At 34.4% G+C, this 26,052-nt stretch overlaps 1 protein-coding gene and 1 pseudogene across 4 annotated transcripts in view; one reads left to right on the top strand and one right to left on the bottom strand.

The window, feature by feature from the left end:
• CCDC88A (coiled-coil domain containing 88A) overlaps window positions 1–26,052 on the top strand; it is a 126,109-nt gene that overhangs the window by 52,792 nt on the left and 47,265 nt on the right. For all 4 annotated transcript variants that reach the window (XM_044263984.1, XM_044263983.1, XM_044263981.1 and 1 more), the window contains 7 exons: window positions 8,875–9,047; window positions 12,859–12,940; window positions 15,157–15,315; window positions 16,714–16,860; window positions 17,964–18,108; window positions 21,234–21,418; window positions 25,562–25,699. In XM_044263984.1, coding sequence (XP_044119919.1) covers window positions 8,875–9,047; window positions 12,859–12,940; window positions 15,157–15,315; window positions 16,714–16,860; window positions 17,964–18,108; window positions 21,234–21,418; window positions 25,562–25,699 — 1,029 coding nt within the window. The remainder of the gene's footprint in view (window positions 1–8,874; window positions 9,048–12,858; window positions 12,941–15,156; window positions 15,316–16,713; window positions 16,861–17,963; window positions 18,109–21,233; window positions 21,419–25,561; window positions 25,700–26,052) is intronic.
• Window positions 2,712–3,575, bottom strand: LOC122915833 (annotated as a pseudogene).

Below are 26,052 nucleotides of genomic sequence, written 5' to 3'. Positions count from 1 at the left end.
AAAGGGTAGATAAGAGCCCCAAATTGCTAGTAAAGAGATTGCAGTTAGATTTTCCTTTCTCCTTTCTTTTAAATCTATTCCGATTTTGTTCCTGTGTGCTTTTAAGTCATCTCCACAGCTCTGGCAACAGTACAAAAGTGCGAAACTGAAAATACTATTGATGTAAATGGAAAAATCATTCCCTTGAAGCACGAGAATTTGCTTAAGGTTAATTTCTTAGTTTTACTGCCACATTTTGAGGTTGGAAAAATAAGTTTAATAAAAGGAGAAAACAGGTGTTCTGAATAAAATGTCTCACAAAAAGTCTCAATTTTTTTGTAGTCAATAAATGAGGTGTTATTTTAAAAAAGAATTATTATAGGCTCCCGTAAGAAAGTACTTTGCTTTTTCAAAAGAGTAAAATTGCACCAGGGTTTTTGCCTGCACTCTGAAAACAGCTAGTAATTTTATAGAAGTCTAGACTTTAGTGCATGTGATGGTGAATAATATTTTGTTAATAGCAGACCAAAGGACTCTGCCATTTAGAAGAATGTGTAGCTTTGATCAGTTGTTCCATTTACATGGGAGAGACAGGTGTGTGTGTGTGTGTGTGTTTAAAGATTTATTTATTTGAGAGAGAGAGAGAGAGCATGAGAGGGAGGGGCAGAGAGAATGGGAGAGAGCATCTCAGGCCGACTCCACACTGAGCAGAGAGCCCAACATAAGCCTCAATCCTAGGACCCTGAGATCATGACCTAAGCCAAAGCTAAGAGTTGGATACATAACCAACTGCACCACTGAGCACTCCTGGAAGAGACAGTTTTGAGCTTATTTCCAGAGAATTTGATTACTCTTTGGGCTAATGAAAGACTTACATAGAAGAAATTCCTAAAGGTTTTTTTTTCTCTGAACAAAACTTTCATGTTGCTATAGATGGAGATTTTCCAGTTTTTCTTTAGGCATTAAAAGAGAAGAAAAGGGGCGCCTGGGTGGCTCAGTGGGTTAAAGCCTCTGCCTTCGGCTCAGGTCATGGTCCCAGGGTTGTGGGATCGAGCCCCGCGTCGGGCTCTCTGCTCCGCAGGGAACCTGCTTTCTCCCCTCTCTCTCTCTGCCTGCCTCTCTGCCTACTTGTGATTTCTTTCTCTTTGTCAAATAAATAAAATCTTTAAAAAAAAGAGAGAGAGAGAAGAAAAGATAGGAAATAAAGAAATATTTAGAACAACTAATTTTTTAAAAACCTAAGGCAAGTAAGACCAAAGGAAGAATGAACTAAATGTCTCTAATATATATCAAACTTATCCTGAGATACTTAGATTATTTCTATAGTCTATAGATTATTTCTATAATATGGGGTGAAGAAGGATATTATTTTGGAGAAATGAGAACAAAAAATTTGTCATTATGTGATCTGTGTCAAAACTAAGGAATATGAAACACTATACTGATTGTTTGAAAAAGTTTTTAAAATGTATTATCCTGCCTAATTAAGCATTTTAGTTGAATTTGTTTTTTTAACAAGAAAAAAGTGGTGGGGTTCCTTTGTCTCAAGGTATTTGGAAACAAGTTGCTAGCTGGTTTTTTAAACAGTTTTCTAGAGGAAAATTCTTTCGTTTGGGTTACCAGTGGACTAATTAGAAAAGATTCTTAAAAATAATTGTGAAAAATATGAGACAAATGTAAATACAATAATTTTGTATTAATCAATTGGATTGAAACAAGTTCTTCCTTAGATTTTCCCTTTAGCTCTTTTGTTCTTTCCTTCAAAATATTTTATGATATTTTTCCCTCCAAAATATTTTATTTTATATAAAAAATAAAATAGAAGAAAGTTATATGAAAAAATAAAATAGAAGAAAGTTATATCACACTGAATAAATACATCAAAAGCATGTTTATGGTTGTAGTTTCTAATTTCTCTACAAAATTTACCAGCCATGCTGGAGGAAAGAAAGTAGTAAGTATCATATTCACAACATTTTTTTGAACACTTCAGAGTATAAAAGCAGTATGTTCATTTTTTTAAAATTAACATATATTGTATTATTAGCCCCAGGGGTACAGGTCTGTGAATCGCCATGTTTACACTTCACTGCGCTCACTATAGCACATACTGTCCCCAGTGTCCATAACCCAACCACCCTCTCCCTCCTCCCCTACCCCCAGCAACCCTCAGTTTGTTTTGTGAGATTTAGAATCTCTTATGGTTTGTCTCCCTCCTGATCCCATCTTATTTCATTTATTCCTTTTGTGCCCCCCAAACCCCCCTCAGTGCCTCTCAACTTCCTCATATCAGGGAGATCTTATGATAATTGTCTTTCTCTGATTGACTTATTTCGTGCATAATACCCTCTAGTTCCATCCACGTCATCGCAAATGGCAAGATTTCATTTCTTTTGATGGCCGCATAGTATTCCATTGTGTATATACACCACCTCTTCTTTATCCATTCATCTGTTGATGGACATCTAGGTTCTTTCCATAGTTTGGCTATAATAGACATTGCTGCTGTAAACATTCGGGTGCATATCTTTAGGGTAAATACCCAGTAGTGCAATTGCTGGGTCATAGTATAGCAGCATGCTCATTTTTAAGTGCAAAGAAAACTTACAGTGAAAGACTTTCAAAATTACAAATTAAAATCTGTACATTAGGATATTTTAAGGCCCTTCCATGTGTGTAGCATTATGTAGAAAAAAATGGAACTTCCAAGAGAGGAATCATCACATCAGGTGTTACACATACGTTTGGGCCTTTCTAGCGTACAGACCTATTTCTCCTAAGGGGAAGGTGTCACTCAGTTTGAAGAGGGCCATAGGTGTCATCAGAGAGATACAGTGCCCCTTGTTCATGCCATGCTTATCCACAAGCACCATGCTGAAGGAATAGAGTAGGATTTGCAGTAAACAGCCTGACCTGCAGAGCTAGTGCTGGAGGCATAATCTGTGCTTCTATCCTGTTGATGGGGCTCAGGAACATGCCTCTCAGGTCCACTGTGGTGATGTGTCAAAGATGCAGTCCATACTGTGTGTGCTTGAGGCATTCCCATCTGCAGCCAGTAGGACTTTGGATATGGACCAGTGAGGAGTCTCCTTTTCTCATAAAACTGCTCTTCTGGCACACACATTGATGTTCATGGTTGTACAGGTGGGCTCTATGCCAGTTCAAGCTAGGTTGAATTGACAGACTTGGGCAGGGCTACCCTGTAGCTTGTAGCCAATGATGCAAGAGAACTAACAGGTGGCTCTACTTATTGCTGCTGCTGGAACACATCCTGGAAGCGTTCCCTAGGGTGTTCAGTTTACTTTTTTGCCTGACTCTTATTTTAACTTGAAATTTGCAAATGTCCTTATTCTCAGCTCTGTCATAGACTGAACTGGCTTTGTGACCTCCTAGAAAATTTGAGCTTTGGGGGATGCCTTTAAAATAACATCAGTTAGAATTTTTTCTGCTTGTTTCTTCCCTTGGAGGTCTCCAAGGAACCCAGACTGTCAGCTTATTAAGTTAAGCAGTGCATTTCTTCATACTTGGCCACTTAATTCTAGAAGGTTCACATCAACAAAGGAGGCTAATTGGCTGCTCCAGGCCTTTTTGTCCATATATGTTGTATGTCCTGGTGAGCATCTATGCACTTAAATATCCTTTATTTGCTGGCATGGCAAGGATAGGACATGACTTTTCAATCAGTAGTAGGAAGCTTCGGACTACTCACAGGGGATGCCCTTCCTTGTCAAAACAAGAGTCCTTTTTTTCTGTTTTGATTGATCTTTTGTTGTAATTCTTTTATTTCAATCTAGAAAGTGTAATCTGGTTACTCTTTTTTTTTTTTTTAAAGATTTTATTTGTTTATTTGACAGACAGAGATCACAAGTAGACAGAGAGGCAGGCAGAGAGAGAGAGAGGGAAGCAGGCTCCCTGCTGAGCAGAGAGCCCAATGCAGGACTCGATCCCAGGACTCTGAGATCATGACCTGAGCCGAAGGCAGCGGCTTAACCCACTGAGCCACCCAGGCGCCCCTGGTTACTCTTTTTAATTACTCTTCACTTTGTATTAATTTTGTGTAATATGTATTTCTTAAATCCTCTTCTTTTACCAAAAACCACAAATAGATTTTAATGAATTTAAGATCTCTTTATCAGCTTATTTTATGCCAAGCATTGTGTTATGTGTATAATATACTATCTTCATAAGTCTGTACAATAACCTCACCTTAAAAATGAAGATACTTGAGCTTAGAGAAGTTAAACAATTTGCCAAGTCAAATTTGCAAGCCCTGTGTCCCTGTTTATAAAACCTTTGCCCAAATGTATGATTGTGTTGAGCACATTTCTTATTCTTTTCCTTAATTGGGAGTTCTGTAGGTAGAATTAAGTCACTTCAATTTTTTTTCTTAGCTTTGGTATATCTTTTTATGTTTCATGTGTTCTTCAGTGTATATTAGTAAATACCTGTGTATTGGAAGATCTTGTACTAAGAGTGCTTGGGAGCAACAAACTGACAGATTTTCAAAAAAAGGATCAATGATCATTACAATCTAGTGGGGAAGTTATTTTAATAAAATAATTTAGGGTTTTTTGTTAAGTTTTTATTTAATTTCCAGTTAGTTGACGTGAAGTGTAATATTAGTTTCAGGTGTAGAATTTAGTAGTTACACTAAATATACTTTATATGACATCCTGTGCTCATCACAAGAAGTCCACTCCTTAATCTCCATCACCTCTTTCACCCAGCACCCCACCCACCTCCCCTCTGGTAACCTTCAGTTTGTTCTCTATAATTAAGACTCTGTTTCTTGGTTTGCCCCCCTTTCTCCCCCCCCCCCACCCCTTTGCTTGTTCCTTTTTTTTTCCCCTTAAATTCCACATATGAGTGACTTATTTCACTTTCTGGCTCTATCCATGTTGTTGCAAATGGCAAGATTTCATTCTTTTTATGACTGAGTAATACTCCACTATACACATCACATCTTCTTTATCCATTTGTCAGTCAAATGGAAACAGTATGTGGACTGTTTCCACAGTTTTGCTCTTGTGGATAATGCTGCTATAAATATCGGGGTGCATGTATCCTTTTCAATTAGTATTTTTGTATTCTTTGGGTAATTGCACTGTAATTGCTGGATCGGAGGGTGGTTCTGTTTTTAACTTATTTGAGGAACCTCCACACAAGTTTGCATTCCCACGAGCAATGCAAGAGAGTTCCCCTTTCACCACATCCTTGCCAATACCTGTTGTTTCTTGTGCTTTTTATTTTAGCCATTCTGACAAGTGTGAGGTGACATCTCCTTGTAGTTTTCATTTGTTTTCCCTGATGATGAGTGATGTTGAGCATCTTTTCCTGCATCTGTTAGCTATCTGTATGTCTTTGGGAAAATGTTCATGTTTTCTGCACATGTTTAAATTGGATTATTGATTTTTTGGGTGTTGAGTTTTATAGTTCTTTATAGATTTTGGATACTAACCCTTTATCAGATATGTCATTTGAAAATATCTTCTCCCATTCGGTAGGTTGCCTTTTAGTTTTGTTGATTGTTTCCTTTGCTGTGCAGAAGCTTTTTATCTTGATGAAGTCCTAGTAGTTGATTTTTGTTTGCTTTTGTCTCCCTTGCCTCAGGAGACATACCTTGAAAGAAGTTGCTACAGCCAGTGTCAAAGGGGTTACTGCCTGTGTTCTCCTCTATGATTTTTATGGCTTCAGTCTCACATTTAGTCTTTAACCCATTTTGAGTTCATTTTTGTGTTTGTGTAAGAAAGTGGTTTGGTTTCATTCTTTCGCCTGTCACTGTCCAGTTTCCTAACACCATTTGTTGAAGAGACTATCTTTTCTTCCATTGGATATTCTTTCCTGCTTTGTTAAAGATTGACTGTATAGTTGTGGGTTCACTTCTGGGTTTTCTATTCTGTGTCAGTTTTTGTGCCAGTACCATACTGTTTTGATTACTAGATCTTGTACTATAACTTCAAGTCTGGAATTGTGATGCCTCCAGCTTTGCTTTACTCTAATAAAATATTGAAAGCAGTAAAAAATCGTATATCTAAATATAATAAATATTATTAGATATATTAGATAATATATATAAATATAATAAATATACTAAAAATTAAAATATAAAAATATAAATATAATAAAAATCATATATCTAAATACTATAGGAATTTAGAGAAGGAAGACATTACTTAAAACTGCTAGTGGAAAAAAAAACTGCTAGTGGAATCTCTAGGATCAGATGTATCAGAGAACATTCATGAAATTAAATTATGCTTTAATAATATTTTTTGTCAGGTTTTTAAAAAAAATGTTTGGAGGCCTTGAGTTAAAGAAACTACTACCATTAGAGAAAAGTCAGATTGTCTACATAATCTTTAATGGACAATTCCTCTGGATACTCTTAACTCTTAGTACTTGGTTTCTTTCTTTTTTCTTTTTAGGAAATATTTCTCAACCCATACTTCTTTTGTACACTGACATTTGGAACCTCTTGATCTCTCCATAATACCACCTACTAAGTTCAAATGTAGTACGCGTCTTTCTACTTTCTTGAGTTTTCCATTTTGTGACTCATTCAATTAAGTAATTTTGTGGAACTGGTTTTTGGCTCAGTACTATGCTAAATGAGATCAGAGATACAGAGGAGGTATGAGATTGTATGAGGTTTATGGGGGGAAAACATTTTAAATAAAAATAAAAGATAGCATATAATTTTAAAAAGACTTAAAAAGAGCATGTAAGTAAATTCTAATTTATGTGTGCATGAAACATATTAAGTACTATCCACAAGCACTATTATTATTAGAGTCAGGAGATGTTAGAAGGCAAGATTAAAGATAATGGAGAGAGTAAGTAAATAAAACTTGACTCCATGAAGACTGAGCATGGAGATTACGAGTAACAGTATTCACAGAGACAGGCACTTGGTCTGGGCATATGGGGTAGGTGGATAAGATGAATAGTGTCAATGAATGTATAAGCTACCCTGCAAAAAGCAATGAATGAGAAGTAGAAGGGTAACAAGAGAGAATTGTGGTCTTGTTTTCCCCCTAGATAGAAGATACTTACATATATATGAAGATCAAGGAGAAAAAAGCCATTAGGAAGAGAGAAGTTGAAAATCTTGTAGAAATAAGGAATATGTATTGGAAACAAAAATGTGTAAAAATGGAGAATTTAATTTCAGGTGTTTTTGTTTCTTTGACAAGTTGGAGGAGAGGTCATTCAGTAGAAGTGATAATAGTAGTTTACACGTGGAGGCTTAAGTAGAGAAAAGAAATATGTTTAAAACAATCATTGTAGAGAAATTTGGCAGGAAATCAGCAAAATTTCAACTAAAGAATTGATGGGCATTGAAAAGAGCTTAACTGAAAATAGATGGCAAGTTTGTTGTAGGACTGTGTAGTTTCTTGTTTGTTTTCCTTTTAGAGTTCTTTATCACCATAGAGAAGGAATTTAAAAAATGAGGGTAGGTAAGGAAAATGACATAATGTTTTGAGTCAAACTTGAATTTGAATTACTGTTATACCTGTTAAAAGTGTGACTTTGTTAAGTTAATCTATATGAGTCTCAGTTTCCTTATTGTTTTATAGTAGACATAATACCTCTATTGTAGATTATAGTATTGGATAAGATCTTGTTGGAAAATCCCCTGTCTAGAGTTCTGTAAATATTCGTTCCCTTTTAATTTTTCCCAAAGAATGGACTGTAGTCAAAGAGTGGCATGATAGTATTACATTAAAAAGTAAGGATGACAGTTGGGCACAAAACTACTAGAGTAGCCAGAAATAATCTGTGCAGAAAGGTTTAGGTGTAGGTATGGTGCCATAAAGGAGGCATGGCACAAGAGAGGAACGGTTCCTTCATTGGAGAAGTCTGTGTGTATTGAATAAGGAGTAGATGTAGAGTTTTAAACAGAAATGGGACTGAGAAGTCATATTCTATAGATTGTCAGTAGGGATACTGGAATTTGTGAAAGCAGTAGTTGAGCAGACCTTGATTTGGTACTGAAATATATGCCAAGGATGAAGAAATGAATTCTGATGAGTGGTTTAAAAGAAGAAGAAGAAGGATAAAAGTAATGATTTAGTGAGGGCATTGTAAGACTTGGTGATAAGAAAGCAAAAATGGTGATTTCATGGTCCTGAGTGGTTACCCTACCTCTTCTACCTGGAGTAAGACAGTTGGAATTACTATTCAAGACAATTTCTGTTTGCCTGAGAAGTTTGAAATAAAAGCTAAGAAACTGGTTTAGAATAAGAGAATTTTCCAATAAGAGAAAAATTAGAGGAATGGAAGAATATGATTGAGTGAGGTAAATATAAGTTAAATGGCCCTTAAAGTTCAGAATGCGGGAAAGTAGAATGAGATTTGTGTCCCATGGAAAGACTAGAGAAAGGAATAAAGGAAATGTTGAGATGGGGTGGAGATTACATATTATTGCAAGAAAGAAAACATAGGATATGAACTCAAGAAACTGGCCCTGGAGTCTTGGCACTGCTACTAGGAGTTTCGTGATCATGGACAAATTAGTCTCTGTGCCTCAGTTACATTACCTGCAGAATGAAGAGTTTGAAATCCAAACCTCTGAGGTTCTCTTAGGTCCCTCTGCGATCCCTGTCTACAATTTTAGAGCAATGTTGTAGAATTCTGCAATTGTGGCAAGATTATATTTCTGCGTGCTCTAATACAGTAACAAACCACTAGCTACATGTACTGTTATATACTTAAAATTTTATTTATACTGAGGTTTATTTACCAAAACATTATTCATTACATATTTTTGCCCAGTGAATTATTTTTGATATTATAGGTTAGTACTTAGACTTAGTGAATAGTGTTGATGTGTTTTAGTTCTCTAATATGTAGAATACTAACAGTGATTCTGTGTTTATTTCTGTGTTTCTTTAGACTATCATAGAACTCTCTGAAGAACGGGACGGTCTTCATTTTTTACCCCATGCCTCTTCAACTGCACAGTCACCCTGTGGTTCTCCAGGCATGAAGCGAACGGAAAGTCGACAACATCTGTCCGTGGAACTGGCAGATGCTAAGGCAAAGATAAGAAGGCTTAGGCAGGAATTGTAAGTTGGTCATTTTCAAGGCTTCTTGAATTTACATGGTCACAAAGGTGACCTAAAAATGTTTTTTCAGCTTATGGAATATAGATGAGTTGTTGCAACTGCTAGTTTGAGTCAGAGTTTTCACTAGTATTTATCAAAATGAGAAAAATAGGGAGACTGGCATGGAGTTTTCCTAATCCTAAATCTTACCAATTTACAGATTGTCCTTCATTCTGGATTTATGTTCTTCCTGCCTTTCTTATATTACAGTGATCTTTCTCTTATAAAATACTGTTCTTCCTTGACGAATTGGGGTCTCCTTAAATTTTTTTAAATTTTATATTCTTTGAAATCCAAAACTGGATTTCAAATCAAAACTGGATTCCAAAAAAGGCAACTGCTGATTCAGTCAACAAGTTTAGCTCTTTAAAAATTAATGTTATAAAAGACTGAATTGTTGGCATACAGTATTATAAAAAATAATTTTGTGTTTTGTATCATCTGTGTTGGGTAATTGAAATGCCTGAGTCATGTACTTAGACATGGTAAATAGTCAGATTGGTTAGTGCTGATGAAATTATATTTATTTAACTTTCAAAGATCATTTGAGAAAAATCAGTGTAAATGTCACATGAGCATTCCTTGGTGAATCACATGTAAAGACAGAGCCAGTCTCTGCTGGAGGTTTTTTATTTTGTACTTTAAAAAGAACAAAGGATTTTTTATGTTTACGGCTTTTTTCTTTTATTATTTTTTTCTTTTTGGTTTGTTTTCTTGGAATTTGGGTTTCAGAGTATAGATTTAAAATTTAAGCCACAATATAACAATTAAGTTTATTTACTGATAATTAAAAGCAGTTAGTTTAAGAAAGTGATTGAATATGCAAGGTAGAAAAAATATACAGTCTATAGGAAAATTTGAAAACAAAAAAATACAGCTTTCATTGTGGATGTCTGCACTATTATGGATCTATTGAAATGAACACGCCCAGGATATTCTATAAACAGCTGCACCAGGAAAATTAGAGAAGAGATTGCTGTTATTAGTTTGACTGGCAGTTAATGGATAGCCTAAACAGTGAACACTAGTTCGTGCCATATAATTTAGCACAATCTTCTCCAGTCTTTAGATAAAGCGTGCAATTAGAACTGTAATGATGGTTGTGAATTCATTTAACATTTTGCACTATATTAGAATTTGATTTTTAAATGAAATTTACTTGGCCATAGAGTGTATTAAAATCCCAAACAACTTAGAGAGATTGATAAAATTTGGTTTCTCATATGCTGACTGGAAAAATGTAAATGAATATTATTAATGAATAAATTAATATGCCAGATATAGCGAGTATTCCCAATAACATTTCATCAAATACCATCTTTTTGTCCTTTTAAAATGTGTTTCTTCACAGATTTCTTTTATTAACATTTGTTCTAAGTCTTTTTGTTGGGACAGATCTTTCCAAAATAATGAAGTATGGAAATTTTGGTGGTTAAAAGTAGTTCAGGTTGCCTTATACCCAATGGAAATAAATAATTGTAATCAGAACATGTAGGTTAACTAATAGCATACTTATAGGGGTACATTATAATATACATTATATATATTATATAATTATAATTGTTCTTAGTTTATTAACATGCAGGGTAAAAATATAATTTGAAATGTGGTTTTTTTCTTTTCAAATTTTTATTTAAATTCTAGTTAGTTAACATAAAGTGTAATATTGGTTTCAGGAGGGACGCCTGGGTGGCGCAGTTGGTTAAACGACTGCCTCCGGCTCAGGGCGTGATCCTGGAGTCCCGGGATCGAGTCCCACATCAGGCTCCCAGCTCCATGGGGAGTCTGCTTCGCTCTCTGACCTTCTCCTCGCTCATTCTCTCTCTCACTGTCTCTCTCTCTCAAATAAATAAAATAAAATCTTTAAATATTGGTTTCAGGAGTAGAATTTATTGATTGATCACTTACATGCAACACCCAGTGTTGGTCATGGAATGAATTTGGAAGTTTTCCTTCTTTTTCTGTTTTTTTTGGAATAGTTTGAGAAGAATGGGTATTAACTCGTTTTCTGTCGCTGTTGGGTAGATTTGCCTATGAAGCCATCTAGCCCTGGACTTCTGTTTTTTTTGTTTGTTTGTTTTTGTTTTTTGTTTATTCAAGATTTTATTTTTTTATTTGACAGAGATCACAAGTAGGCAGAGAGGCAGGCAGAGAGAGTGAGAGGGAAGCAGGCTCCCTGCTGAGCAGAGAGCCCAATGCGGGGCTCAATCCCAGGACCCTGAGATCATGACCTGAGCCCAAGGCAGTGGCTTAACCCACTGAGCCACCCAGGTGCCCTGGACTTCTGTTTTTTTTTTTTTTTTTAAAGATTTTATTTATTTATTTGACAGACAGAGATCACAAGTAGGCAGAGAGGCAGACAGAGAGAGAGGAGGAAGCAGGCTCCCTGCTGAGCAGAAAGCCCGATGCGGGACTCGATCCCAGGACCCTGAGATCATGACCTGAGCCGAAGGCAGCGGCTTAACCCACTGAGCCACCCAGGCGCCCCTAGACTTCTGTTTTTTGGGGAGTTTTAGGATTACTGATTCAACTTCTTTGCTGGTTATCAGTCTGTTCAAGTTTTCTTTTTCTTCCTGTTTCAGTTTTGGTAATTTATATATTTCTAGGAATTTACCCATTTCTTCCAGGTTGTCTTAGTATTCAAACCAATGCAAATTAGAATAGTAACACAGAATTTTTCAGTTATTAAATTGTTTTTCATATAGGCACTTTTATTCACACTGATTGCATTATAAATTGGTAATGACCTTTCTGGAGGCTGCTTGATGGTATATATCAAGAACCTTTAAACATGTAATGTACTTTTATAAATCTGGCCTGAAACATACAAGGTTTTGGGGAGTGGGTGGGTGCATTGTTTTTTGTTTTGTTTTGTTTTGTTTTTTTTAAGTAAAGTACATCCAACATGGGGCTTGAACTCATGATGACCCTGAGTTCAGGCATCACAAGCTCTTTCAACTCAGTCAGCCAAGTGCCCCTAAACATACAGTGTTTTATGTATACTTACCAAAATATTATTCATTACAGTGAAAAGTGGAATTCCAAGGGACTATTTCTTCATTAAAAATTATGGTTCTCAAAAAAAAAGTATAGGTATGATGAAATGTCAGCAGTGGATTGCTTCATACAATGAACATTTACCATTTTTTTATTAAAGAACAGAAGGTGGAAAAGTAGAGTTAGTGAATGGAAACTTGAGTTTGAGCAGCTTGACTCTGAAAGGGCATTAGAAAATGGGAGAAGTAAAGTAGTGAGTGTAAGAAGAAGAAGAATAGGAGAAAATAGAAGATGTTTATAGACTACTGGGAGGAAACCAATAGGGATATATTTTATGTATTTGTATAGCTGTATATACTTTCCTTTAGACCATTGTAGATGTTGAAAATAGTTGGAGATCTTTTAAGACTCAGACCCAGATCCTAGTGCCTTGCTTAAAAACTCTTGCAGTGTCTTTGAGAGGGAGAAAGACAAAAAGGATAGTGAGAATAGGGGATGGCAAGAAAAATGAAGAGAGAGAAACTACCTTATGAAGTTAGAGGGTGTTGGTTACTGAGGTTATTAGCCTTTGGGGAATTTTAAGGGGGAATCTGATTGATGTCATGTAATCACACACATTCCTAATATCCATTTCTTTGTCTTTTCCCCCTGGATTAGTGGATGGCTAATAGGATTTTCAACTAGATATTCAGTAATGATAATACATTTGTATTAAAGCAGATGATCATGGTTTTCAAAAACAATAAACTGATTATTTTAAAAATTTTCATTTAAGGGAGGAAAAGACTGAACAGTTGTTGGACTGTAAACAAGAACTTGAGCAAATGGAAATAGAACTAAAAAGGCTCCAACAAGAGGTTTGTACCTGAAACTTTTATTATATGGGACCAGTAAGTAATTGGAAATTATTTTTCTGCTTGAAATTTATAATCTCTGCCTTAATGTTTTATGATGTTACTGGGGCTTAAAAATTACTTTTTCAGTGTTTTTTCTGTTCAAAAATGCCAGAGCCCAGGAAATCAGTCTTTGGACTTTACATTTTCTATATCAGTGCTATTCATACTTTACTAGAATTCATACTTTTCTTTGAATTTCCTAGAATTCTAAGGAATCTCTTAGGACTGGGGTAGTTGCAAGTTTCTCTTTTTGTATATCTGGCTTCCATGGCTGGGAAACTGGAACACCTCTACTGTGAAGTGTGGTGCTTAATGTGTATCTCCCTAAGTCTCTAGTCTCTGAGAGTGCTCTATGTTAACTTACAGATGACAGAATGCTTTTTAATTTTTTACTCTTTATCTTTTAAGTAAGATCAAGACTTTTTACCTTTTAAGAGTTACTTTTATTTTATTAGAATTTTGTGTTTGGTTTTTTTTTTAATCTTGAACCAAGACTGTTTAAGAATTCACTTCTTTTAATATTTATAATGTTTCATTTTTATTTGGAGGTAGGCATGAAGTCTTTTACCCATAAATGGTAAGGATTGTGGTAGGGCTAGACAATTATTTCTTCTCCTTACTTTCCCTAACTTGCTATTTTAAATTCAGGGAATACTCCACTTGCAGAATCCTAAACTGGGACCTTTTCAGATGATTGAGACTGGGAATCAAAATCTTCATTTCTAGATATGCTGTGACTGCTATTCTGTTCTTCCTTGGAAGCATGGTTTTTTGTATATGTGCTCCCTGTAAAACAGTAGTTTCAATCTTTTTTTGTCTCAAGGCTCTTTTCTACTATTAAAAATTAATGAGGATTATATCTACTGGTATTTTCTGTACTTTAAAACTTAGAATTTAAGAAAATATTTATTTAAAAATAATATTCAACCTATTCCATGTTAACATAAAAGTGGTATGCTTATAACCATTATTTTCCAAAAACAAATTAGAACAATGCTACTCTTCTGCATTTTTGCAAGTCTCTCTTTTTTAAAATCATTTTGCAAATGTCTTTAATGCCTGTCTTAATTAAAGGCTACTAAATTCTCATATCTGTTTCTGCATTCAGTCTATTAAGATATCATATGCCGTGTAGCCTCTAGAAAACTCCATTGTGCCCCCATGAGAAATGAGAACGAAAAAAAATAATGTTTTAGTGCTATTATGAAAATGTTTTTGTCCTCATGAACTTCTTGAAAGGGTTTCAGGGACCCACAGATGTCCCTGGGTCATGCTTTGATAACTTGTTCTAAAGGTTTATGAAAGAGCTTTTAAAGATTGAATTTTTGATATCGGTCTAAAATGTTATTAAACACTAATCACATGCAACTAATATTCATTTGGGAGTTTAGAAAAACCCAGTAGGATTTTTTTATGTTACAGCACGTTTGGATAGAAACATAATTTCTCTAAAGTAACTAATGATCAACTTTAGTTATACAGTTTGCCTCTTCTGTGTTTTCACTATCCTGTATTTTAAAGTTAACTTTTGCACCTTTAATTCCAAATGGTTACATTAACTAAAGGTTAACTTATTTTAAAATATGCTGAGTAGTTTTTACATTCCTAAGTAGTTATCATTATTTAAAAATTTGTATGTAAGCGTTTATATTTGCATATAAATACATTTTAAAATAATTTCTATTCTTGTTTTTTTAAAAGGCTTCATATATCTCCCCATTTTATTTTTTTATTTCTTTTTAACAGGTTTTTATCCACTTAACGTTTTTCATAGCCACACAGCTGGAGCCTGGGTTCTCTGCCTGGAGACTCTGGTGTGGGTCTTTACAGAATGGTCAGTGAATTCCTGATAAGGGAGACTTGGTGAACACAGTCTCTTCCCAGAGGCCAGGAGTGAGATAGCTGTAGGTTTTGGAAATGGCCTTGGCAAAGTTGCCCAGGGTGGCAGTACAGCCCCTGGCCGAGGTGTAGCAGTTGTCAGTACTGGCCATCATCAATAACTTCCTTATATCTAACAGCTTCACTGAGGTATAGTTTACATACTGTGAAATTCACACTTGTAAAGGATACAATTCATTGGGGTTTTTTTTAGAAAATTCATTGAGTTGTGCAACCAGAGATGACCTATTTGAAAATAGAAAATAATATTGAAAATACTAATATTTGTTTATATTTAGAACATGAATTTGCTTTCGGATGCTCGTTCTGCTAGAATGTACCGAGATGAATTAGATGCACTTCGAGAAAAAGCAATCAGAGTGGATAAACTCGAAAGTGAAGTCAGCAGATATAAAGAAAGACTACATGATATTGAATTTTATAAGGCAAGAGTCGAGGTATGTTGCATAATTTAAGCTATTCCAATTACTTTGTTTAAAAGTTAGATTTTTCAAAATGCACATAATAAACTTAAAGAACTTTCGAAATGTTGAACAAATTATAAATACTTCACCTGCTTATTTTATGGTAGATCAGCATATTGCCTTTATTTGTAAAAAGGGATCTCTGGACATTATTAATTTTATTGAACTGTTTGGAGTGCTTTTATTCTTTTATTTAGCTTTATAGGTAAGGAAGACTTAAAGTCCTTCCCTCACTGTCAAAATATATACTTCTACTGATTTCAAACTTGTTTCTAGAAGTGAAATCAAAGCATATTTCTGATTATTGGTCAACTTAGAATACTAAACTAGGATTAAGAAGGCACTCTCTCTCCCTTTCCCCTTCTGAAGGTGTGTGTCTGTGTGTGTATTTAGAAAAGACAGCTTTTCTTACTTATTGGTTGCAGTTCAGTGTTAGAAGAAGTTCAGTCTGACCTCAAGAATTGGGTGATCCTTGCTTCTACATTCTGTTTTTCTTTCTCAGTTAATTTTTTTCATTTATGCAAACAGAGGAGAGTTTTATCAGTTTCAGTATTGTGATAAGAAGGAAGGAGTATGCAAAATGAAGAAGTGAAAACATTATAAGAGAAAGTAGTTAGAATATGTTAGCCTAAAAGTTACCAGAAAATAGACTGAGTAGTTACCAAAGACAAGATGCTTATGTGTATATGCATGGCACTGTTAAGAGATCCTTATAAATGCCACTATTTTAATATACTTTCTTTTGACTTTAGCTTATAAACCAAAATGTAGTTTAGGAAGACAGATTTGTGAGCACATGTCTTCAAAACCTATGTATGGATTTTAAGCATTTTCTCAAGATGCTGATATAAAATGTTTATTGATAGGAGCCTTAGTTTATGACCTATGTGAGTCTTAGCTCAAATACTGGTATTTTACTAAAAAACCCAATGTTTCAGGTTCAAGTTATAGTTTAGAGAGAAGTCTTTAAATCTATTTCAGCAAAAGAAAAAACATTAGCCCAGATTCTATGGAGATTTGTGTCTTAAATATGAGAAAAACTACTTCTACTTAGTTCCTTATCCTTGTGACTAAGAAATTTAAGTATGCCCTGACAATTTTATGTAAAATTATAGTAGTCTTACTCATCCTTGCTTAAGTACTGAGTATCATGTTTGCATAATATAGGTTAAATTCTGAGGGGAAAAAAAAAATGAAACCAGGAAAACATAACTGCATCTCTTATTCAGTAGCTTTTACTCTTGCATAAAGAACTTTTGATAAAGACAGCTTAATGTCTTATTTTACAGTAAAGATTTTTTTGTTTCAGAGCTGTGAAAAATTAACAGATGTAAGCATATTTCTGATAAAGCCTATTTGAAATTTTTATAGGAATTAAAAGAAGACAATCAAGTTTTATTAGAAACAAAAACCATGTTGGAAGATCAATTAGAAGGAACTAGAGCTCGTTCTGATAAATTACATGAATTAGAAAAAGAGAATTTACAGCTAAAGGCTAAACTGCATGATATGGAGATGGTAAGTAATGTAAGATTGAACAGTTGCACAGTTTCTTATGAAATCTGTCAGATTCATCTGATTTCCCCATAATGACAATAATGACTAGTTCCTGTGGCCTTAACAGAGGAGAGATGGCTAAATAAATTAGATGTTTCCAATTCTTTATAAAAACAGGAGTGGTACAAATTTTTGCTTTTGTTACAGAGTGGTGTTAATTATTAATTTTGTCTTCTGCTTTGGAAAAAACCTAATAAGCTATTAGGTAAATATGCCTTTAAAATATAGAAATAGGGATGCCTGGGTGGCTCAGTTGGTTAAGCATCTGGTTTTGGCTCAGGTCATGATCCCAGGGTCCTGGGATGGGGCTCCTTGGTTGGCTGGGAGCCTGCTTCTCCCTCTGCCTGCTGCTCCCCCTGCTTGTGCTCGTTTTTTTTTTTCTCTCTCTCTATGACAAAATCTTAAGAAAATTAATAAAATAAAATATAGAAATAAAACTGTTTGCTAGGGGTGGTACGTAGATGGCTCATTTGGTTAAGGCCATGCTCCCTGGGTCCTGGGATTGAGGCCCACATGAGGCTCCTTACTTAGCAGGGAGTCTCCTCCATCTCCCTCTGGCCCTCTTCCCGCTCCTGCTATCTCTGTCTTTTCTTCTGTCTCTAATACAAATAAATAAAATCTTTTAAAAAAATTTTTTTAAAAAAACTTTGCTAAAATTTAATATTGAGTCAGAAATCATTTGCTATATATAATGAAATATGTGAAGAATAGTCTTCAGTGTCCCCAAGGATCACTTTAAAAGGATATCATCAGACAGGGGTCTCTGGCAGGCTCAGTCAATGACTCTTGATCTTGGGGTTGTGAGTTGAACCCTATGTTGGATATAGAGATTACTTAAAAATAAAAATTTTTTTAAAAGTTTAAAAAAAGATTTTAAAAGATCTGACAGCTGATCAATATAATGATCAGTATGAATAATTATAACTGATTATCATCTTCAAACTAAACATTTTAAGGAACTTAAAATTTATCCTCATTCAGTTTTTAAGTAATAGAGTATTTAGCTTGAAATTACACTAATGGTGAGCTTTCATTTCTTTTTCTACTCCCTAACAATAAAAAAGGAACGTGATATGGATAGAAAAAAGATTGAAGAATTAATGGAAGAAAATATGACCTTGGAAATGGCACAGAAACAAAGTATGGATGAATCATTACATCTTGGCTGGGAGTTGGAACAAATATCCAGAACTAGCGAGCTTTCTGAAGGTATTCCCAATATTTTTTTTATTTAAATGGATAAATGAATACGTGAAGTTGTATTTATGCTTACATTTTTTGGTGTTTTCTTACAATTCTTTATTTTCCCTTGCTGGACATATCTAGGAGGCCATATGTCTCCCTAATAAGTATGATTTCACAGATCCATGTACCCAGGTCTGGTCTTTATCTTTGCACATCTTAAAAATCAACTTTATGAGCACAGTAAAAGATTTGATCATTTAGGCACTGTTTCATATTAGTATCACAGGAATCTGGGATACCAGTTTATTAATTTATTTTAGGAAAGAAAGCCGTCTACTCAATAGAATAGAAAAGTCATATTAGCTAATCAACCTGTCTTTAACTATACACAAACTTAAATAGAAGTCAAAACACAGTGGGAAGATTCTTGTGAGTATGTAGCCAGTGTAAAACAAGTTAAGGATCTTAAGGGCTGCTTTCATCAATATATGTATTCCATTTTAACATCATACCTACCAACCAGTCCAGCCCAATTTTACCCTAGAGATAATGAAAGGAACCCAGATAAATTTATAACTTTTGGCTTTTTTCCTTGTTTGAGTTATAGCTTTGAGTATGCTAGTACTGATTTACTTTATTTAAATTATGCCCATGCTGCATTTATTTGAATTAGATTAATTCCGTAATTCCTCAGTTACCCAGTGTTAGATTATTTCACCTGTTTTCCTTCCTTCCAGATATTAAGCATCTATCATGTATAAGATATTGTATCAGGCCCTGAAGATATGGTGATAAGGTAGACATAGGTTTGAGACAGCTTATAGTCTGATGCTTACAGGATAATTACTTCTTCAGATGGTTCATCCTATTTACTACCATTAGGTTTTTCCTAATTTTACACATGAAAACCTGCTTCCAAATTCTGGGATCCCATGTAAATTCATTACATAGTAAGTGATGATATTGAGCCAGTGAACTTGCTGAAATGTGTTACTTAAAGTACTCGTGGAACCTTTTTACTGTATTTTTTTTTGTGAATTGAGTTATAAAGAGAATAATTCATACTTAAATGTTTTCTACTACTAGTTAAAGTTAGACAATTAAGAGTTTCTTCATCTGTTATCTGGGAACAATAACAGTATGTGCCTTGTAGGAATATTGCAGGATTGAATTCATTACTACTTATGAAGCCTTTAGTAGAGTACCGGTAAATGGTAGGCATTTGAATGTTTATTGTTATTATTTTTGTCATCATCATCATCACAGTTGTCTTGCAATTCATATTAGGATCATAGCCCTGAATACTTGTTTCAGTGTGGCGTGTTGTTGTTTAACTATTCAAGGGAATTGCTTTTTAGAAAATTTGTAAAATGTGGGAAAATATAAAGGAAGAAGTGAAAATCACTAATCAATTCTGCAGTCATTTTTGACATTTTAAAAAATTTGCTTGCAATATGTTTCTACACACAAATAGACATTTTAGACCTCATCAGATCAATGTGTATATACAATGCAGGTTCTTTTTTTTTCACCAGAGATTATAATGTAGGAAGCCTCCTATGTTATTAAAAATATGTTGTGAGGGGGTACCTGGCTAGCTCAGTCAGTAGAACATGCAGCTCTCCGGTTCTTCGGTTCAAACCCCATGTTGCACATAGAGATTACTTTTAAAAATTGTCTTGTTAGCATCCTTTTTAATTCTTTATAGTCTGACCTGAAGCAACTTTGAAACACACGTTATTGAAAGTATTACTAAGGTGTATTGAGTATTGTAGTCTAATCTTGTTTAATTGAAATGCATTTCTACTGATCATGAAGTAAAGTTTTATTGTAAGACTTGGACAACTAATGGAATTTAAAAAGTCAATGACTATCAGTTGTACCAGCTTTCAATTAAAGAATAATATGCTGGGGCACCTGGGTGGCTCAGTCAGTTAAGCAGTTGCCTTTGGCTCAGGTCCTGATTCCCAGGTCCTGGGATCAAGTCCCACGTCAGGCTCCTTGCTCAGGGGGAAGCCTGCTTCTCCCTCTCCCTCTGCCTGCCTGCCTGCTGCTCCCACTACTTGTGCTCTGTCTTTCACTCTCTCTCTCTGTGTGTCAAACAGGTAAGTGTATCTTTAAAAAAAAAAAAAAAGAATAATATGCTAACTAGAATAAAAACTAGAAATCAGAATTGAGGCTTTCTTTACTTACAGTCTGGGGGACATTTTACCATACCTAATTTTGAAAAGAATGTATGCTTGTATGCTTGTTGGGGAATATGTTGTTTTGTGTGTGTGTGTGTATGTATGTTTGTGTGTTTCTCTCCTTAATGATGGAGAATTTCAAACGTACACAAAGATAGACCTAGAGTACCTTCCTGTACTTCTCCATTTCTCTTCCTGAAATCTAAGATTTCAAAATGAATCTAGGTATTGTATTTCACTTTAAATCCTAATTTTTATATCATCCAAGATATTTAATTAATCTGCTTTAAGGTTATTAAAATAATTATTTTTGGTTTGCATTATATATAGAACTAGAAACTGAGTTTTCTTACTTTAAAAAAATGTAATTATGCCAAAATCTACTTAGAAATATAATTTTTTGACAAAAAGGTATACATGTTGCTCTTTATTCTCAAGTTTAGTAGCAATTCTTTATTTAGGGAAAGACTTTTTCAATGTGATCAGTGTATACTGTCTTTCCCTTCTTAGAGTCAGGATTAGGAAATAGAGACTTGTTTTCCCCCTTAGACTGTATTCCTTTAATTTTTGAAGATGTGGCATAGGATATGCTTTATACCTATGTGAAGCACACGATAGCTCTCTGAGATACACAGAGCAATAACTATATTTTGTACAAGTAACCTGAGATTCACTGAGGTTAAAGTGGCTTGAACATTGCCAAATTTCTCATGAAATTAGAACTGAAACTCTGTAGTCTGTTCAGTCTAAATTTTATATATTTTTTTCTCTAGAATGGTTATGGATGCATTAAAAATTCAAGATTTACCTATCTTTTTTCTGTTTTTTTTCCATTTGTCTATCTTGTATAATTATAAATTTTTTATAAAATTAAGGACCAGCTGATATAGTACTTTTACACTCATTTTAAATAATACTGAGTATATATACTTTTACTAGTGACAGTATTCTTCATTATTATAGCACCACAAAAATCCTTGGGCCATGAGGTGAATGAGTTAACATCAAGCAGGTTATTGAAATTGGAGATGGAAAACCAGAGTCTTACAAAAACTGTAGAAGAACTTCGGAGTACTATGGATTCTGCAGAAGGCAACACTTCCAAAATCCTGAAAATTGAAAAAGAAAATCAAAGACTAAGTAAAAAGGTAAATAAAAGCTAATGTTTAGGGACGCCTGGGTGGCTCAGTTGGTTGGACGACTGCTTTCGGCTCAGGTCGTGATCCTGGAGTCCCGGGATCGAGTCCCGCATCGGGCTCCCAGCTTCACGGGGAGTCTGCTTCTCCTTCTGACCTTCTCCTCGCTCATGCTCTCTCTCACCTCCTCTCTCTCAAATAAATAAATAAAATCTTTAAAAAAAAAAAACAACTAATGTTTAATGTAAGTTAGAGAATATATGTAGAAGTATAAATAGCCCTGTGGTTAAAGGTTTATTTTCCAGTTTTTAATGTACTCTTATTATTTTAACTTACTGACATTTTCAGGCACAAATGAACTTTTATATTCATTCAGCATCAACAATTATTAACTTGTAACCAGTCTTATTTCTACCCTTTTTTCTCTCCCCACCGCCACTAGATGATTTTGAAGTAAATCCTCAACAATGTATCATTTTACCAATAAGTATCTCATTATATATCTCTTAAAAGTGAGAATTAAAAAAAAAAAACAAAAAAAACAAGAACAGTGACATTATCATGCTTAAAAATTTAATAGAGGGGCACCTGGGTGGCTCAGTTGTTAAGCGTCTGCCTTCAATGAGGGTCATGATCCCAGGGTCCTGGGATTGAGCCCAGCATCAGGCTCCCTGCTCAGTGGGAAGCCTGCTTCTCCCTCTCCCACTCCCCCTGCTTGTGTTCCCTCTTTTGCTGTGTCTCTCTCTGTCAAACAAACAAAATCTTTAAAAAAAGTTTTAATAGAGTTTGGTTAGCATTTCAGTTTCTCCAACTCTATTGGCTTTTTTTTTTTTTTTGGCATGTTGTTCAAATCTGAATTAGAATAAGATCTATACACTCAACTGATGTCTGTTGTCTTTTTTAGTGTAAACTAAAACTAAACTGTATACGTAGTATTTTTCTGTTAAAGAAATTTAGTTTACCACAATCTAGATTTTACTCACTACATACTTTTTTAAAAAAATTTTTTAAATTAACATATAATATTTGCCCCAGGGATACAGGTCTATGAATCATCAGCCTTATACACTTCACAGCACTCACCATAGCACATACCCTCCCCAGTGTCCATAACCTAGTCACCCTCTCCATACACCACCCCCCCACCACCGCAACCCTCAGTTTGTTTTGTGAGATTAAGAGTCTCTTGTGGTTTGTCTCCTTCACAATCCCATCTTGTTTCATTTTTTCCTTCCCTACTCCCTAAGCCCCCCACTCTGCCCCCATATTCCTCATATCAGGGAGATCATGATAATTGTCTCTCTCTGATTGACTTATTTCACTCAGCATAATACCCTGTAGTTCCATCCACTTCGTTGCAAATGGCAAGATTCACTGCATCCTTTTTATGTCACCTCACAAGTTCTTTTGTTCCAAATAGCTCTTATTTTATCTGTAGTCTTAATCAGGTTCAAATTGAGGTTTTAGTAAGAATATTCATAACGAGGGGTGCCTGGGTCTGCCTTCGGCTCGGGTCATGATCCCAGGGTCCTGGGATTGAGTCCCGCATCGGGCTCTCTGCGTGGCGGCGAGTCTGCTTCCCCTTTCTCTCTCTGCCTGCCTCTCTGCCTACTTGTGATTTCTCTCTCTGTCAAATAAATAAATAACTAAAAATCCTAAAAAAAAAAAAAAAAGAATATTCATAAGGAGTCTGTTTCAGTCAGGAGGTACATGTCTAGTTGTCTTTCTTTTTGTCTTGTTAGTTGTCATGGAAAAAGGTTTGCTTTGATCCCTTAATTCAACAGAAGTTGCAAAATCCTGATGAGGAACCCTCATGGGAAAAGCAGGTTGAATGTTTGATTCTTTCCCTTTATTTACCCGTTTCCTGGTAATGAATTGATTTTCTCATATCCTGAGATAAGTAATGAGTGAGTTTTTTGTTTTAGTGTCTTTATGAACTCAGGGATTCAAAAATATTTGAAGTGTTTCAATCTACTGCCTTTGTTTTTCTTACATCCTATGTCTCTAAGCTACTTTCTGAATTCCTGTGACACAACCTTAGCACCCATTGTAAACCTCTGTGCCTTTGCCATAATAAACTTCTTTTAAACATTTCCTGCCCAGATCTGGAGATAGCCATTTCTCCAGAAAGCCCTTGTTCTTTTAGTGGGAAATGGTATTTAAGGGCCACAATTTAGGTACTATGAAACCTGAATTTTCACTAGGTTTTGGTTCAACAGAAATATTCCAGTTGTGCAACAGACCAAGTAATTTATTTTTGACTGTCTTTCTCCATACACACATACATATATTATAGATGAATAGAATTGTATCATGACAACATACACAATATTTTTATCATGAATATCTCCCATCACATCTGCTCCCCAGTATGTGCTTTCACTTTTGCTTTTAGGTCTTGGTCACAGAGAACAATACTGTAATAAATATTCTTATACATGTGTTTATGTATTCTTTTTTATTTCTATATCTGGTCAGCCATGTCTAGATTTTTCTTTATAGATTCTGGGTTTCTAGACTCATTTATGAAAATCTCCCTCACCTTTAGACTAGTGATTTTTGAACTATGTAGTATGCATCAGAGTCACCTTCAGGACTTGTTAAAATAGATTGCTGAGTCCCATGCCCAGAGTTTCATATTTGTTAGGTCTGGGCTAGGGTAGGGGCGAAGAATTCTCATTTCTAAGAAATTCCTGAGTGTTGGTCTTCCTAGATTTTTGGAACCATGCATTGAGAACCACTGCCTTAAATAATGCGTATTATTTTGCATTTTGTATTTATTTGACCCTTTGATTATCTTGCCAGATTTTTACTCTTTTAAAACCTTTTGGCATCATCTTTAATCCATTAACCAAATAATCTTAATAAGCGTTTGCAATCAATATAATATAAAAGTAGGAGTGGCTATTTAGAACCTGGAACAGTTTTATTTTGGCTATCATTATAATTGGGTCTGGAAATTATAATTTGATTTTAAAGTTAGCCTTCAATTCTAACACATTTTTATTGATTCTAAAAATTTTTTAATAAATCCATTGTATGAAAGGTGTCTTTGGTAAACTGACTGTTTCACCTGAATTCCATTGATATAAGACAAAAAATGAGTTTAATTAAATTACTGTTACCCATATATTTCAGTCTTTAATGGGAGAATTGGATTCATAATTAATAACTAAAACCTTACTGAACATATTTATGTTGAATTGAGTAACTGGATAATATTTGTGACTTTATGCTTTTGATATATTACTGGAAGGTAGTCTTCCATATATGGCTATCTTCCATTGATAATAAAATAGGAAAATTCAACTTGCTTTATGTAAGACTACTCAAATTCTTAAACTTCTTCATTATTGACATAAGGATTTAATATTTAAACTTGAAGTGGAATATTTTATGCAGCTAAATCTATATTTTCTTTTATTACCTGGTTTGAATATGTTGTATAATACTAGTAAAATCAAGTTGACATAATTTAAACTGGTATTTTGCTATTTTATCTTTATTTTAGCCACATACCTGATCATATCTTTAAAATGTGTAATTGAAAATAAATTTAAACCTAGACTATAAACATATGCTGAAGTTTATTTCAGCCCTTTTTTCTCTAGTATTGCTCTCCGTTTTTCTCCCTCTTTCCTTTTTATTTTAAACCTAATCTCTGTCTGTTTCCTTATTAAACTTAAATTACTATTTCTTATCTTTCACTCATGCTTTTATATTCTCTTCTTCCTTCTTCAGAAAAATTACTTGACTGTAAAGTTTTACTTTATAAATCTCCTCAAGCCAAAAGAGCCTTTCAATAAGATTTGTACAGTCTTCATATAGCATATAATTATCATATATTCACTTGGATTTATCTTTGTTTTTAGAAGTAGCAATGTACCCTTCAAAGATATACAGGTTATGAAAAATAGTCATGTCTGCATATTTTATACAGCTGCTAAAAGTATTCTATGCTAAAAGCATGAAATATTACTTGAATTTCTCTACTTAGTATTTAAATGTCACCATTTGAGTGTTAAAACTGTATTTAATTTTTTATTTGAAAATTGTCTTTTGGGGGTTTTTTTGAAAATTACCTTTTGTTTTTACATGTTTACACTGTTGTAAAATACTTAATGATACATTGTTTTTTTATTTAATTTTCTCTAGGTTGAAATTCTTGAAAATGAGATTATTCAAGAAAAGCAAAGTCTTCAGAATTGTCAGAATTTAAGCAAGGATCTAATGAAGGAGAAAGCTCAACTTGAGAAAACAATTGAAACACTTAGAGAAAATTCAGAGAGACAGGTTCATAAATTTCCTATTAAGCAATATGCTTTGAAGTGTGTTAACAAAAGTTATTTTAAAGTTTAGGCAAATAAAATGTTCATATAACATGAAAGGCAAATATTTTAGAATTGCTTAAATTTTAGAGTAACTATAGTTTTACTTCATTTTCTATCCTGTGTATTTTAGGAAAATTGAAGGGAAAGCTTAGAATTTTTTAAATGGTCAATATGCTTAAAAATTATCTGGTATAAAATTTTGCGATACCTGTGCTTTCAAGTGTCTGTGAAATAAGACTGAAGATTATAAAGTTTTTGAGTGGAGTTGGGGAGAAATGCAGCTGTACTCCAACCCTGAGGAAGAGGGGGATGTGG

The sequence above is a fragment of the Neovison vison genome, chromosome 8, assembly GCF_020171115.1.
Source record: "Neovison vison isolate M4711 chromosome 8, ASM_NN_V1, whole genome shotgun sequence".
NCBI classification, from domain to species: Eukaryota; Metazoa; Chordata; class Mammalia; order Carnivora; family Mustelidae; genus Neogale; species Neogale vison.
The sequence above is the reverse complement of the archived record's forward strand: the minus strand, read 5'-3'. Positions and strand labels throughout refer to the sequence as shown.